The sequence below is a fragment of the Lolium rigidum genome, chromosome 2, assembly GCF_022539505.1.
Source record: "Lolium rigidum isolate FL_2022 chromosome 2, APGP_CSIRO_Lrig_0.1, whole genome shotgun sequence".
NCBI lineage: Eukaryota > Viridiplantae > Streptophyta > Magnoliopsida > Poales > Poaceae > Lolium > Lolium rigidum.
In genome coordinates, this window is record NC_061509.1 from 234,813,286 (window position 1) to 234,829,640 (window position 16,355).

General features: G+C 43.6%; 1 protein-coding gene and 2 pseudogenes across 1 annotated transcript; 1 reads left to right on the forward strand and 2 right to left on the reverse strand.

The window, feature by feature from the left end:
• Positions 1-1,184: 1,184 nt before the first annotated feature.
• Positions 1,185-2,859, reverse strand: LOC124688329 (pentatricopeptide repeat-containing protein At1g73400, mitochondrial-like). Its single transcript, XM_047222022.1, has one exon. It carries the CDS (start codon positions 2,857-2,859, stop codon positions 1,198-1,200), a length of 1,662 nt encoding a protein of 553 aa, XP_047077978.1. The 3' UTR covers positions 1,185-1,197.
• A 747-nt stretch (positions 2,860-3,606) lies between these two features.
• LOC124688330 lies at positions 3,607-9,138 on the forward strand (annotated as a pseudogene).
• Positions 9,139-14,620: 5,482 nt separating this feature from the next.
• LOC124688333 overlaps positions 14,621-16,355 on the reverse strand; it is a 28,613-nt pseudogene continuing 26,878 nt past the window's right edge.

Sequence of the window (16,355 nt, forward strand, 5' to 3'; positions counted from 1 at the left end):
GGCTACAGTTATTTATATCTGTTCAAACCTGCTACAACCAGCCATCTTGTCCTACATTCTCTTGGTTAAAAAGGATTCTAAACAAGCTACAGGATATATATGCCAATTATTTCATGATATTTAGTTTTATCTGCCCTCAAGTATGCAAGTTTTTCAAGAATCAGTATTTCTTTAATTTTACTGAGTGAGAGGTAGTGCATTATCATTAATCGTAATTGTCATTTTCTACAGCAGAAAGAAAGGACATCAGTATTTTGACTGAAGAAACCAACTTTTTCGGGAAAACCAACAAACGCCAGTAGATTGGTTTAGCTGGCTACCTGTCATTCAACAAACTTACATTCAAAACTAAGTCTCCGTTAAGCCAATTCACTTTGCACAAGTAAAAGAAAACCTCAGGGCTTTACAAGAGACAGTGTTCAATAATTAATGTAGTAGCAGCAAGCAAGTAATGAATTTTCCTATTTCAATAAGTAAAATTAAAAATTTGGTCCAGGTACCAGAATATTTACACCATAGTATAATACAACAAGAAAAACACAGCCGTTTCTATTGGTCTATCTCTATTGTCGCATATATTTCTCTGCATTTCTGTCAGGCAATGAACTGATTTCCGAGCGGGGTAGGGTAGGAATGCAGAAAAAGTTGCAAATGAAGGTGTGATATAAGGATAAAACTGAAGTCGGCTGATATATTCTGGTTTATCACTTGCATTGATCCATCTACAGTGTACTGGTGGTGCAGGGGTTAAACTGATTTTCAAAAAAAAAAAGGGTGGGTAGCCAACAAGTTCTAAGACATACGAGAGAAAATTCATTGAAACAATATACAAAAGACAAGTGTTAGCCAGAAAAATTTATTCCCTACCAAAATTAATCTGCTATTGAAGCAACCATTTGGAATCTAATGTTTAAGTTTGATATACGTAGAACTACACATATCACATTAGTGTACTACTGTTTTGCTCTTGGCTACTCTTCGGTAGAATGGTTTCCATGTGATTAGCGTCCGTTTAAAACTTAGATGCTCCTCGCTCCGAGAAAAGAGACAAAATAAGTAGTGACAACCAAAATTGTATAGAATGCAGCACACTTCTAGTTCTAGTACAATGAAAACTAAAAGCTGGCAGTAAAATAACGGAAAAGTTTACCTCGTATAACCTATTGATTATCGGTGTAACAATAAATCCTGCAGAACTCATCTCCTTCTAATACCAATGCTCTTCTTCTTTTGTGTGATGGAAAAACGTCTTGACATTGCAACATTGTAAAATTTTCTCATATGCTCCGAAAGCCGATGTATTGCGCCAAGGTTGCCAACAGCTGATAATTGCAGCATGATAGCATCAAACTTCTTGTAGGACAGTTTCATGTCATGGTTTATTACTTCATCTAGAAGAGCGGTTGCATCTTCTGCTCTTCCACAGTCAAACAGCCCATCAATCATTATTTCATAGGTATCAACAGCACGTCGGCATCCTCTTTTGTCCATCTCAATCCAAATATCAAGCGCCCTATGTGGCTCTCTCATCGCGAAGAACATCATCATCAGCATATTGTAAGTATGAACGCTGGGCTCACAGCATGCTTGTATCATCCTGTCGCAGAGTTTGAGCGCGTCATCGGCCTTTTGAAGACTACAAAGCACCTCAAGAAAGCAGTTGTAAGTGACAATGTCAGGAGGAAACCCAGCCTTCCCCATCTCCTCCAAGACACAGTATGCAGCATCGAGTTTGCCCACCAAACACATGCCTTCAATCAAGTCTTTAAAGGTCGATACATCAGGCATGCAGCCACGCTTCGTCATATCTGAAATCAGCTCAAAGCACTCATCCATCTGATCAGCCTTTGCTAGCGCCACAATCATAATAGAGTACGCCTTAGCAGTGGGGGACGAAATCTTCGACCCCTCGGTCCTCATGAACTCAAACAGCTCCCTTGCCTCCGAGACCAAGCCAGCGCTGCAGAACGAGTCGATGGCAGCAATGTAGGTGAAGTTCTCCGGGGTGTGCTGCATCTGGATCATTTCCTCGAGCACCTTCATGGCCTTCTTGGGGTCCCTCGCGCGGCACCACCCAAAGAAGAGGATGCTGTACGTCTCAGCGTTCCCCTGCAGCTTCCTCTTCACGCGGCCAAACACCGTCTCCGCCTCCCTGACCATCCCGCACTTGCAGAAGGAGTCGAGCAGGATGTTGAGCGCGTCGGTCTCCGGCGGCGTGCGCATCCGCGCCCGGCGCTTCTTGGCCAGCTTCCTGAGGCTGGCGAGGTGCTTCTCCGTGTACGCGCGCAGGATGGCCAGCAGGTCCTCGACCGGGACCGACCTGGTGCCGTGGCGCTTCATGTGGTCGAGCACGTCGCAGAGCACGCCGAACTGGCGGGACTTGTAGCGCGTGCCGGAGAGGATGTCGATCATGTCGTTGTAGGTCCGCTGCTCGTGCTCGTAGCTGTCTTGCTGGGAGGCCCAGGCGAAGAAGCGGAAGGCCAGCTTCTCCTCGTAGCGGAGGCGGTGCATGACGTCGGCCACGAGCGGGGTGGTCAGGGAGGCGCCCAGCGCGTCGAGGGCCGCCTCCGTGCCCTCGTTGGAGCCATCCTCTGTCTCCGACACCGCGTCGTAGATCCTGTCCGAGAGAGACGCGACGTGCTGCTCCTGGAGGTTGGTGGGGAGGAGGACGTGCCCGGGCGAGGAGAACCGCCGCGCCGGGGTGTCTGGGAGATGGGGCCGCGGGGGCGGGGTTCTAGTGCGGTTCAGCGGCGGGGAGCAGGGGTGCGAGTAGTATGCGGAGGGGAGAGAGGACAAGGGCGCGGTGGAGAGAAGGCGGCGGAGGTGGCGGAGCCGGAGGGGGAGGTGGGGGGATATCATTTGGGGCTTGGGAACGTGAGACAGTGACGGCGGATGTTGGAATTGGTGTCTGGAGTGGATGGGGCGGAATGGAGGACGGCGGTGACTGCGTGGGAACAGAGTCTGGAAATTTGTATTTGCACGGCGGCGCAGTGGCCGGCGGCGGCGGCGCTCGTGGAGGAGGAGAGGGTGTACGTCGTAGCTTGTGAAGAGGAAAGGTCTGTGCGGCCTGCGACTAGGCCCAACATATGGCCCAGACTATCTAGGCTAAGCGGGCCAAATGCAGGAATTCGGGATGGAACATACTACCGCGCGCCCATGACCAGCTCCCCTCTTCTGCTCTTCGCCCGATCAGCGCCGCCGCCCCTCGCTCAAGCACACACAAGCAACAACGGAGCCACTTCCTTCTCGCTGGTAAGGAAACCGTAGCTTGCTGCGACTGTTTAAATAGTGAATTCTCTCCAGTTGGAACTTTCTTTGCTGTATATATAAGCAATAAGCCAAAATCGTTATTTTCCCGTGACTTACCCGAGATCTGCATAGGTTAGAGAACAACCCAGGGCGGGGCTGGAATTTATTCTACACAATCTTTAGTGTCAACATCCAGATTTACTTGCCCTGGTCTTTTGCTGTGTGATCTTTCTCTTACTCTCCTTTTTCTTCTTCTTTTTCTTATCAGCTACTTTGGTGCCCTGCGGCGCGCCAAGTGCAGGAAACATGGAAGACAAGCTTCAAAATCTCAACATAACCTCAGATGTGCCCGGAAAGATGGACGACGGCACCAAGGTGGAAACAGACCCCGATGCCATATTTGAAGGGGATTATCTAGATGATGATGAGGACCTGGAGCCTGAAGTAACCATAGGTTTCTTGGAGAAACCAAAGGAACCACAAGATTGGCATTCTCTCCTCCCCCAACACTTCCCCAGTAAAGCTGGCGGTGCCCCGGTGGGTGCATACGACTATACCTTTTGCTTCACACGTGCCTCACATACCATTGAAACTGTTTTTCTAATTGTGAGAAACATATTGCATTGTTCAGGCCTGGCTCGATCCTGTCAATCTGCCATCTGGAAAATCCAGTTGCTGCGACTTCTGTGGTGACCCTCTGCGTTTTGTCCTGCAGGTTTGCTTCATCATTCCTAAACCTTAACTCTACCTGGTTGTTTATGTCTACGATAGCCAATAAAATTTTGGTCACGCCCTGTGCAGCTCTACGTACCAGATGGGTGGAAGGAGACGACCTACCACCGTGCATTCTTTGTGTTTATGTGTCCATCCATGTCATGCTTACAACTAGACCAGCGTGAGCAGGGGAAGGACAGGGCAGAAAATCCTAGAAGGAGGTATCGGTAGCATAGTTGTTGATTGTCTAGTGTGTTAGCCCAAAGTTTCACATTTCTTATCATGATCGCTGTGCTGCAGTGTGAAGGTCTTCAGGTGCCAGCTGCCCAGGATTAATGCATTTTATGCAGCTGAAGAGCCTAAGGGGTGCATGGGATCACAATGTTCAGGAGGTAGCTTCGCTTCCTATAGTTCTACACCTTTGCGCAGTTGAGCCGCAAATTCTCCTTGTTTCAACTAATTTCGCTGGGAGGGACGGACTTTAACCCGGGTTATCATCCTAGCGTCCATCCGCAGGGAGAGTCTCAGCCCACCTAACAACGTATAGCCAAAGAAGGGATCATTCCCCCGTTGGTCAACGTTTTTTAACTACACTATCAAACTAGCTTTTGAAGTTGTACGGACAGCTACTGAGTATGCTGCTGTATAGCACAAGTTTTCCTTGTTATTATTGATTGACAACTTCCCCTCCAAACTTCATTACGTCTTTGATCACAAAGTTCCTTATTTTAATTATGCACCGATTTGCTTGTCGTTTAATTGTCCTACTGTATGTTAAGCAAGGCACTGAGTCGTGTATTTTTCTGTTAGCATTCCGTGCTCAGCTTTGCGATTGGTGTGGTACATGGAAAGGTAAAATTTTGTGCAGCCACTGTAGGGAAGCAAGCTACTGTTCTAGGAAGCATCAGGTACCAAACAGGTTCTCACCATATTGATTTACCTCTCCTGCTTGAATACTGAAATATCTCTGTTGGGGAATGTCTCTGCAATGTTATTCAGGAATTGCATTGGCGCACTAGTCACGAGAACGACTGCTGTCAAATACCAGGTTCACCTGATGCTTCTATTCTGCCAGACGCAGGGAAAGGTTGTTGCCTATTTCAGTGTTATTTAGGTCTACGTCTTACCTGTTACCTCCCATATAATTTGTTGCCGTTTGGACTATTTGCAGCATTTCCTGGGCACGCGTGGCCTGAATATGTGATGGATCATGAACCCGAGCTTCCATGTTTGACTAGTTCTGTCAAGGATAATTCAAAACTGATGGTGGTAGAAGAAGAAGTCGAACAAGATGCCATGGTGCAGTTATTCATGGATCAGTTTGAGGTTTTCTTCATGCTTTGGCCTATGCTTCCATATTTATAATGAAATGCTACTATTTATCTAGTGCAATACCACAACCTGTGTGCAGGCTGATGATGACAATACATTCTGGGCATCTTTCACAGACCGTGTTTCAAGACAGCCTCAAGTCTTGAGGTGAGTGTGAATGAGTATCAATTTTTGTTTCTATTTTTTGAGTTTAGTGTGAGCAAGTCTAAACTTTTGTTTGCGTAAATTATGTTTCCCCTTTTGTATAAACCTTAGCTCCTTTATTATTAGGTATAGATAGAGTTAGGTCTTACTTTTGTGCTAAAAGCCCCCTAATCACAATTTTTAAATCCATTTAGTATTGCAAGAAGATTTCTAGGCGGTAGCAATAAAAAATGTATGATTATGCAATAACTTTTGCGCGGTTGCCACGAGAGTGTTAAATGTGTGCAATAAATGAATTAAAAATGTATAGAAAAAAAAGAAGTCCTTTCGCAAGAACCATAGATTCTGAAATTTGGATATAAATTGGGGAAATTGAACATAGATTATGGAATTGTTGTTTCACTAAGGAGCATTATTTTTGAGTGGAAGTGTTCCATGCAATTGATACTCAACTCCATGAACTAGAATTCCGGTTCAATGAGAAGGTAATGGATCTTCTGTCCACTAGTGCTACTTTGATCCCTGCAAATAAATTTAGATATTTCAAGGCTGATGATATCTGTGAGATGGTAAAGAAATATTACCCAGCTGATTTCACTCAACAAGAAATATATGGACTAGAGCAACAACTCAAACACTTTGTTGTGGATGCTTCTAATGATAAGGAGTTGAAAAATGTATCAACATTAACAAAGCTATGTCGCTGCCTCGTTGAGAGTGGGCGACATTCTATCTACAATTTGATTGATAGATTGTTGCGATTGCTTGTGACTCTCCCGGTTTCTACAGCAAGTGCTGAACGGGCATTTTCCGCTTTGAAGATTGTTAAGACAAGGTTGCGCAATAAGATGGAGGACGAGTTTATTGCCAACAGTTTGCTAGTCAACATAGAGAGGAAAATTGCTGAAAAGTACAGCTACGAGGATATACTTGAGCATTTCACGGGCGTAAAGATACGAAGATCTGACTTGTAGCTTGCAGTGATTAACTACAACACTACGTAATTATATCATTACCTAGTATGTAGTTCTTTTGTTTTGTAGATGATTACCTAGCATCTAGTTCTTTTGTTTTGGAGGAAAGGAGTAGTTTATGCATATATTGCTGCTAGAAATGTATTTTGTGGACAAATCAATCTAGTTATATAAGTTCTTGAAAATACTACTAATTCAATCTTGTTGTTGCTCATACAATTTGGTGTCCAAAGAAAAAAATTATGTTAATTTCCTGCAAGGTCCACCACTGGTCTGGCGGGATTTTTGGCTGGGCCAAGCTCTACTAGCGGAAAAGAGGTTTCCCAGTAGGAGGAGCATTGTCCGAGTGCGACAAGATGCGTGAGGAAATTGGTCTGGTGACGTTGAGATGGGTCAGCAGTATATGGTGGAGAGATAGATAGAGAAATGTGAATATGCAGCATGCGTACGTGAAGGACTTGGGAAATGAGATAGAGAGATTTTTTTTACAGGAGAGGGGAGATAGAGATGTGTGGACTGGAGAAAGCAGTCTTCAAAGAATAAGATCACACTGCCTTGTGAGACGTTGGACTCGGGTTGTGCTATACAAAAAGCATGCCTTTGGTGTGATGATATTTAACTTTTCTAATTTTGATATTTTATTTAACATGCAGCCAAAACTCGTGCTTAGATCTGGCTACGATTAGGTTGAGCACTCCTTGCAAAACAAATAGCAATAATTATTTTTTGTCATGCAGGTACTGTGCAGAAAAAGGGGCAAAACCTCTTTGGGCAGTATCAACTGGGTCTCTGACTGATACCCCTTGTTGCATCTATTGTAATGGCCCACTGGGCTATGAATTTCAGGTGGGACAGGTTTCAATTTCTATGATTTATTCCAGTTTATTATTTTCTGTCCAAGAAAAAAACTGTTGATATTCATGTCTTATGGACCTTTTTGTCATGTGATTCTTTTTTTTTAAACCTTTTGTCATGTGATTCAATTATGTGTTACTCAAAGCACACTATTACTCTTGGATGCTTAGTTGCCTTTGTGCTTACCTAACTTACCAGAGGCAAGTAAAACCTGTCGTTCCTCCAATATCGACCCTCCATCTACATTCAACGTTGCTATTTTAGGCTTGCGTAACTGCTGTCATTTCACTATCATCCAGATTATCAGACTCCTATATTCTACCTCCTTGAAAAGAGGAACACACTAGATTCTAGTGACTAGAACTTATACATTGGAGTCATGATAGGATCATCGCTTCTGATTTCTTCCTTACATGTGTAAGGATGCATATAGAAGCACTAAATCCTGATCAAATCTTGGAAATGCATTCTTTCATCAGTATTAGTATAGTATAAAAATACCAATTCTTCAATCAAAACATACCTCTGCACCTTGAATTCATTAGTACAATTATGTGTTGATACGCATTTATAGTATCTCTACTGGTGTATTTATTCTACCCCTGGAAAACCTACATTGTTTTTTTCGCCAAGCTTATTTTTGGAAGTTAGATCCTTGTAACTCTTGTATATAATTACTGAATTTCCATTGATGCGAGTTCCTCGGCGGGTGACAGGAAGCTGTCCTTGCAAATGACTTTGCAAATGATAAGGAGTTTGGAAAGTCACTCTGTTACTTCTCGAGGATCCATTGGAAGGGTAGTGTTCCAAAAATCAGCCTAGGCGCCATGTCATGTCCAGTGTCTTAGTCTTCTTGAAGGTTCTCCAGTCTGGTGTTATGGTGCACACTTAGGAAACACCTATGAGGTGCTGAGTGGCATGGATATAAGACCATGGGAGACTTGCTCTAGATATTCTACTGTTGCTTACCTTTCATCTTTTGTATACGTCGGAAAGAAACACTGACTATGCACAGCCCTTCTCTAATAGGAATGAGTCCCGTCATCCCAATATAATAATTTTATCCCAGCATGACTCATTATATTTAACGTATTCTTTATTCCTAATAACATTACTCGACTTGTAGTTGGTCAAGAACTTGCCTAATTATACGCGACAGGATATACCTGTTTGGCTCCTTCAATGGATTGTCATATGATGCTGCTTATACGGGATTCCATAGAGGAATCCTCCCTTCCTTTTCATTGTCTCATTCTTGAGTTGGAACGTGGGAATTTCGTCCTGGAACTCCTGCAGATACTCCATTGAATATTTAGCAGCTTGCAGACCTTCCTACCAGATCAACATTAACTTGATTCTGTGGCTAATGATCCCTATCTGGGCTGCATCTGGTATTTGAAAAATATCCCATCCTGCAGTTCCAGCACAGTTGGTGGCGCGGGCCAAAAGATAGATATTTTTTAGGATAGACGTATTTGCTTTTCGTTTGACGACAAATGATTACATAGTTCCTACATATGAACACACTAAGCCTTCCTAAAAAAATACCTTTCTTTTGGTAAAGGAAAAGGCAACATCACAGTTTTATCGCTACCAAATTGGTTTTTGTTACTTGGCACACAGACACAGTTATACATAATTTTGCTTTTGGTTTTTCCCTATTCATTCAAATATATTTCCACTACATGTGCAGCTAATCTCTCAACTGCTCTATTACTTCCATGTGGAAAATGAACGAGACCCCGTTGACTGGGCAACAATAGTTGTGTACACATGTCGAGAATCATGTGATAAAAGTGTTAGCTACAAGGAAGAATATGTACGTGTTCAGTTCTCTCCACCTACAAGAACATATCGCAGTACTCCTTAGCCAGCAGGTTTGTAATATTTCTGAATTATAAATCTTTATTTGCCCTCACTTTTCTATATCATGATAAAGATCTTCATAACTTCTTTCTGAAAACTGTTGCTTTCTTTTATTCTTTCTGAAATTATGCCTAAAGAACTGTTGCTCTACTTTTTGTTTCTCAAATCATCTGAAACTATATTGTTACGGATATGTAAATGTTTTCATGGTACATGGGTGATGAATAAAGTCTAGATAGGTTTTCCTGTATTTTGAGATTGAATATGTTTAGTATGTCTAAAAGGTAAAAGTGCACATACTTCTTTTAAAATAAAAATAAACACTTTATATGTAGTGATATACATGTGTTGACTAGGCTCACGTCGTATTTACTTTGTGATTTAAATTGTAAAGTATGACTACATCAAGGAAAATGCTACTCTTTAAGGTGTGGCTTGCTGCTCTTGCTGCATCTTAACTTAAAAATTATGGTTATTTTGTCTGGTAGTCAGGACTCAGAAATCGCTTATTCAGGCGAAACATTTTATGTGATTTCAGTCTAAAATAGATCAAACAATAGCCCCTGCACTTCCACAGATGGCATGTTTTTTCTCTGGATATTGGGAGACCTTCACATTATGTTTTTTACTTTAGTTGCCAGGTGATTGAGCGCTTCATCTCTTGGAGATATGAATCGTGGAAGGATGCTCAGAATAAAAGGCAGTGTGTTCACCAAACTTTTGTAACTGCCATATACGTGGAGTTATTGCTTGAGATGGACGGTTATCTGCATGACTGCATAGCCATATAATTAGTCCATGCTTTTTTTTTTGTTGCTGTTTTGAGGAGGAAAAGCAAGTTTGTTTTATTCATTCATCAAGTTCAAAGGGAAACATCAGGCGTATCTAAAAACCAGACATGATGGCATACATGCAGGGAAACAGGTGCCTTTACAAGTTAATGTTACTCCCTATTTTTTCCTTATCAAACGTAGCCTCTTTGACGAAGGATCTTCAGTGCTTAATACTCTCTTTGTTCACTAATATAAGTTGTTTTAGGTTTTACTAGATTCATCTATTTGGGTATATATCTAGTCTATATTTGCAAGAAGAGGAACCTTGCCGTCTTCCTGCATCGCTCGCAGATGCCAAAAAAGAAGCTTCATAACGCCAAACTCCACATGGGTATACACACCTAAACAACTACTATGTACAGAGGGAGTAGCCAGGGATGGGAACGGTCTCAAGAGAAGGACGAGAAGAGAGAGAGATGACGCAGGTGGAAAAGAGGAGCACATAATTTCTGGGTCACATAAGGTACTGCTTGCTGTTTGATCTGACCAACAATTCAAAAGGAAGTTGTTGTGTACTAGGAACAGGGATGGTACAGTCCAGGTAGCTGTATTTGGGCAAGTTTCTGAACTTGTCTCAAGGTTCTTACATGAAGCAAAGTTTCTTCTGCATATTACGCTCCCAAGCAAGGTCACTATGCTCCTCTCCGATCCGCTGTTTTCTTTTGCGGGGATCTACGATCCGGTTTTTACAATGTACGAATTATGAAGGCTCTCTTGCGATTGAAGAAACCCATTTCATCCGAATATTCGTTGATGTCCGAAGAAAAACCTCTCCAAGCTCGACACAACAAATCTCCATCTCCGGTGGTCTTGGACCTTGAAGGTGTGGCGGACCATGGCCTCTCGCCGACAAGAGGGTTTTCGTTTTTTGTCTAGGTTGTTTTCGGTGTCTTTTTTGGGATGGTGAGACGACGACTACATTTTGAAGTCAATAAGATCCTCCCGCCCTATCCTCGCTTCGGTGTTGCGTCTAGCAACGAAAATGACGATTCGGTCTATTTTTGTGTTCGTAAGTTAGTTGGTGTGGTTTTAGGCTAGTCTCTTCTAATTTACGGTTACCATCATTAGCGACGTTTTCTTTGTCTACTGCCACAAACTCTACTACGACAAGCTTTGCCCAGTTCAGGTGATGGAGAGGCAAAGACGGCGGCACGCCTTTGGCTCACACTAGTATTTGTAGTCATGGCTAGGTGGTTCAAAAATTTATTTATCATTTCTATTATTTATGAATGTTTATACTCATATTTATTAGTTATTATTAGATTGGTGGATTTTTTTTGAAAAAATAGGAAAGTGTTCGCGTGCGTGCGTTTAGTGTTAAATGGAACTGATTGCACTTTATGGCTAACAAGAAGCCTGATGCGCAATGCGGTTTGGGCCGCCACCAGCGTCAACACAGCGGGAGATCGCGTCGTCCATGGGGAGGCGGGTCGTAGAATAATAACAGTCTAGAGCATATGACCAAAGGTGCACGTCTAATGGTCTGGCCATCGTTCCCCAGATCCAAACCCTAGTTTCTCCGCCGCTAGCTACCACCATGCTCTTTCCCATGGCTCCCTCCTCTGCCTCCGGTAAAGGCAAACGTGCCTCATCCACGATGAAGATTGGGAAAAGTGACTCGGTCCGATTACTGGGGGGCTTCCACAAAGTCCACAAAATTTGGAGAAGCGCCAACTTTACCCGCTCGATCGGGGGAAGGGCGACGGCCGCCGCCGTGCCCATCGCCAAAGCTGCTTCCTTTGCCTTCGACAAAGGCGCCTCCGGAAGCTCAGAAAAGTTGCCGGCGCCATCCGCTCAAAGCCTCCAACAAAATGAGATTAGGGAAAGGACCGCCGCCGCCGCTCACGCCGCCGCTGTCACAGTCCCCATTGCTTCCTCCGCCTCCGTTGAAGGAGCGGCGGGAAGCGAAGAAAAGGGGCCACCCGCTCAGAGCCCCCGACAAGAGGAGATTGGGGAAAAGACGGCCGCTGCCGATGTCGCCTCTACCGCCGTCCCCACCCCCATGGCTGCTTCCTCTACCACCGTCGAAGGGCCCGCTAGAAGCGAAGAAAAGGGGCCGACGTCACCCGCTGGAGCTGGGAGTCTGCGCGCTGCCATAGTGTTGGTTCTTACGGTGGTGGCCGTGGCCGTTACTACCGTACTGCTGGTGCACTTCCACGGACACCCTATGCGCCAAGTGTGGATCTTGTCGCTCAGCATCTGCTCATACGTCTTCATCTTCCTCCTCCTCATCCGCCGTAACCGGTCCTTCTGCGCCAACTTCTACCGGCTCTCCTACGGCCCCTTACTCGCCTTTTTCTCCGCCAGCGGAATAGGCTCAACCACCACCGCCACCTTCGTCCTCCTCTTCAGCATGGCGTGGGTTCTGGAAACCTCGGCTACTCTCTCGCCCTGTACCGCCTGCGCGAGGGGACCGAGACGGCTATCCGAACGGTGCCTATAGTTCCTCCTACCCTACCAAGAATGGTATCAGAGGATTCAATGCCACTCTTCATAATGTAGCACCCTTTACAGTGCTACTATGGACTTTGCTCATGGTATTGGTCGTCAACGTAACGCCCATGCCCGACGAGCTGTGCGTCCTTATGGTCCTCTCGTATTTCGGCTGGATCCATGTTGTCCTCTGGATAATCGTCGTAACCCTGGTGTACATGCACCAGTTTCCCCTCAAAGAGCCCGTGAGATGGTTACTGCCTGTTCTTCTCATAGGGATGCCGCTTTCTCCCACAATCTGCTTATTTGCATCCCTGATGCTTGCCGTCTTGTGCCATTTGCTATTGATGATGGCCTTGGTTGCCTTCCTCTGGTACAATATTGCCATTTACATACACTTCTTGGCGACTGGAGCACCAAGGTATGCATATCTCAGAGCAAACTACCTTAATATGTTTTATTAACAGTTTGATCTCTATGAAGTATCCATTTTTTTTACTAGCTAGGGTATGTATGTTCTACATATTTATGGTCTACTTGAAGTTTTCTTTAATTAATAGCCTTGTTACCTCTAGGCTATATAGCAGAATGTTCAATATTCTCTTTGGGGACAACAGTTTCATGAGGACAGAGAATACAACAGGGTTTTAAAATTAGTGTGTATACTAAAGGCACTGTAAATTGTTTCAAAAAAAAAAGGCACTGTAAAAATCTAGCCAAAGGGGGAACTAAAGTTTTCCAATTAGCAAAAAGACTATGATCCCACACGTGCATATATATGTAGGTAGATACATACCTGTTTTTCTTCCAACTGCATTATAACATCAATAAATAAAGATAATAGCATTGCCATTTGCTGAATTTGTTGCTTGGTTTAGGACAACAACTCAGGGGAACGAAGACAAGATTGGCCTGATGAAGTCTGACCCTAGATTTCGAACAACTTCAAGTAAATCTGCAGCTACTCTGGGGAATGAAGATAGGCAAGTTTGGGCCAGTGAAGTCTGATGCTAGACTTGGAGGAACGCAAAGTTAAGCTGCAGCTACTCTATTGTGTCTAGTTAGACAGAGAAGTTAATAAATGTATGTATTATTTTACCGTGAACCAAACAATTGGAGTCTAAATAGTGCAATCAATTACACACAAAAATACGACTTGGCAGGAGCGAAGGCCTCTATGGCGACTGGCGCCGCTCTAAGCCTCGAACTCCCTCCGCTTCTTCATCCTAATCCAATCCCACCTCAAACACACTTCAATCATCCACTCTCCCCTATTATTTCGCTTTCTTTACCAATACCTCGTTCAGCTCTCCACCAAAATGCCACCAGTTTTTCCCTAGGATGTGAGATGTAAGGGAACAAGCAGTTGGTGGATGAAGAAAAAGATGCGGAGCACCAGCAAGATATGGTTTCAGTTTACACTAGGAAGCCTTGAGCAATGGGTAGTTCAGACTATGCTGCTATATTGGTTTGATTTCAATGATAACGCTACTTCCAGCAGTGACTACAGATTTGATATAACTTCAAGTAAATATGCAGCTACTCTGGGGAATACCCAGATATAGGACATCAATCAGTTTACTTGCAGACATCTTGAATGTTACATCTTGCAAGAAAATAATTTGTTTACTAGGCAGGATTACATATATATGGGGTACAGTTTTTTTTTTTTTAAAGTAGCACACCCGGCCTCTGCATAACAAGATGCACACAGCCGCACACTCACAAAGTGACATAGTAGCACACACACAAGAAAAATAAAAACCCAACACTGAAGGACTAAAACACGTAAGGACAACTAAGACACAGAGGACTCTATCCTTAGATTACGCCGCCATCCATGTTGAAAAAAAATATCCTTCGCCACATCCTCCAATCGTGTAGAAACCTCCATAAAGAGATCTCGGCTCTATATGGGGTACAGCTAAACTGAAAGCGAACTGTCGTAACTACAGAAAGACCTACAAGGAGCCTAATGTAATCACGTGGCTCTTCATAGCACATAGGAGTATTCAACAAGTTCATCTACTACCAACTTAAAAAAAAACTTCAAAAACAAGTTCATCTACTACCATATATATACCTTTTTGGGTCAAAATTTAAAGGTGTGCTTGTAAAAGTTCGTTCGCTGAGGTTAAATCTGTATGCTCCTCTTCGAAGCTGAAACAGAAAAACTACTCTATCTTGTACTAGCTACTTGCGGTGGATTCATGCCCGACGTAGTGACATCTTTTTTCAAACGGGACTTCTTGACCATTACTGCATGCGGTGATTACAGTCTTCTTCTTGGACTTGATAGTACAGACAGAAACCAGTTAGTTCCCCCATGTGTGGAAGAACACCATTTTCCAGATCCAAAAGTCCTGTTTCTTTTCTACGCTCGAACCTGCCGGCTAGTTGCCTTGTCCACATCCACGGCGACAGAGCCTAATTTGGAACCACCCACAGCAGAGCCGTCGGCGAGATCGACGGCAGCCACTCGCTTCCCTCTAATCCTCGTGGACGATGACGACGACACCTCTCCTCCGTCGGAGCTGTCCGTCCTCCTCGGCCCCGAGAAGAACCTTCCTGACAACGTCACTACATCACGGTATAAAATTTGGGGCATTTCAAAGTGCCCCAAATTTGTACCAAAGTGCCACTAATTAGCTATAGGGGCACTTTTTCAAGTGCCACCTTTACTTGCGTCTCTAAAAGTATTTGGGGCACTACCTAGGGGCACTTTGTCAAGTGCCACTAAATCCAATTAGGGGCACTTCTAAAAGTGCCACTAAATCCAATTAGGGGCACTTTGTCAAGTGCCACTAAATCCAATTAGGGGCACTTCTAAAAGTGCCACTAAATCCAATTAGGGGCACTTTGCCAAGTGCCACTAAATCCAATTAGGATGTGCCCCATAACATTACTCAAATACCATTTCATGTGCTGCTCACTGTCATACAAGAATGAGCACACAATATGAACATTATGTCATACAAGAATGAGCACATACAAAGAATAAGAACACAGTACCAACATATATTGTCATACACACTGTCATACAAGAATCCAATACACTTTGTCGCACCCAACATAATATGTCACTATGTCTCACAGAGCAAAACGGAGACGAAAATTATGACACTCTCAGTTTGTATAATGTCAAAATCATCACCACAGTTCCGACTTCGAACATCATCACTGATCAATATCATCTTCAGTTGTACCCAGACGACTGAGATTGTACGGCATCAGTGAGCAGCATCACCTTGAGTACTGAGCATTGTACCTTGAGAGAAGTAGTAATATGATTCAGCAAAAAGTAGATGAAAAATAGAAGTGCACTGTCCATGCTCAGATGCTGACAGTAAGTAGTTAACCAAGTAGTTTGGTCATGTGCACATGGTGGATGCTAAAAACTTGCCTTGTTGAATACATCAATGTGGCACAAAGGAGCATGAAATTGTGCCTACTATCTGCATACAGTTTGGTTCCAACAACATTGCTGCTGCCCTTTGGCCAGTGCTTACATTCCTCAGTGCTAGTAGAAATGTTTCAGTAAAAGCCTAATGCACAATGTCACTTGCGCAACACTACTTCTACTCAAGTTAGCTGCTCATCTTCGCACTCGGCTGCCTACTGAATTCCTACATGATTACTTCTATGTATACTCCTGAACCGAACACGAAGACAGTACTAAAGCATTTTTAACTAAAACTCAAATGCTCAATATGTACTGTCCTAAAGGCATTTGGATAACTCTGTAATAAAAGAGTTGCCTATCAATTACAGTAACAATATCAAAGATAGATACCCAATATCTCCATCTACAGTATGCATTTCTTCAGAAAAGTCATGCAGCTGGTGTATCCACAAGGCTTATCAAAAATATTAGCTAAATGTCAATACTGTAGAAAGAGAATTAATGCAAGTAGCAGCCTGCCCATGTGAAGTACGTTTTCCTAGCATGCAAACT

Bases quoted from the DNA above. Each gene is read 5' to 3' on its own strand.
- LOC124688329 (XM_047222022.1), bottom strand. From the start codon at position 2,859: ATGATATCCCCCCACCTCCCCCTCCGGCTCCGCCACCTCCGCCGCCTT.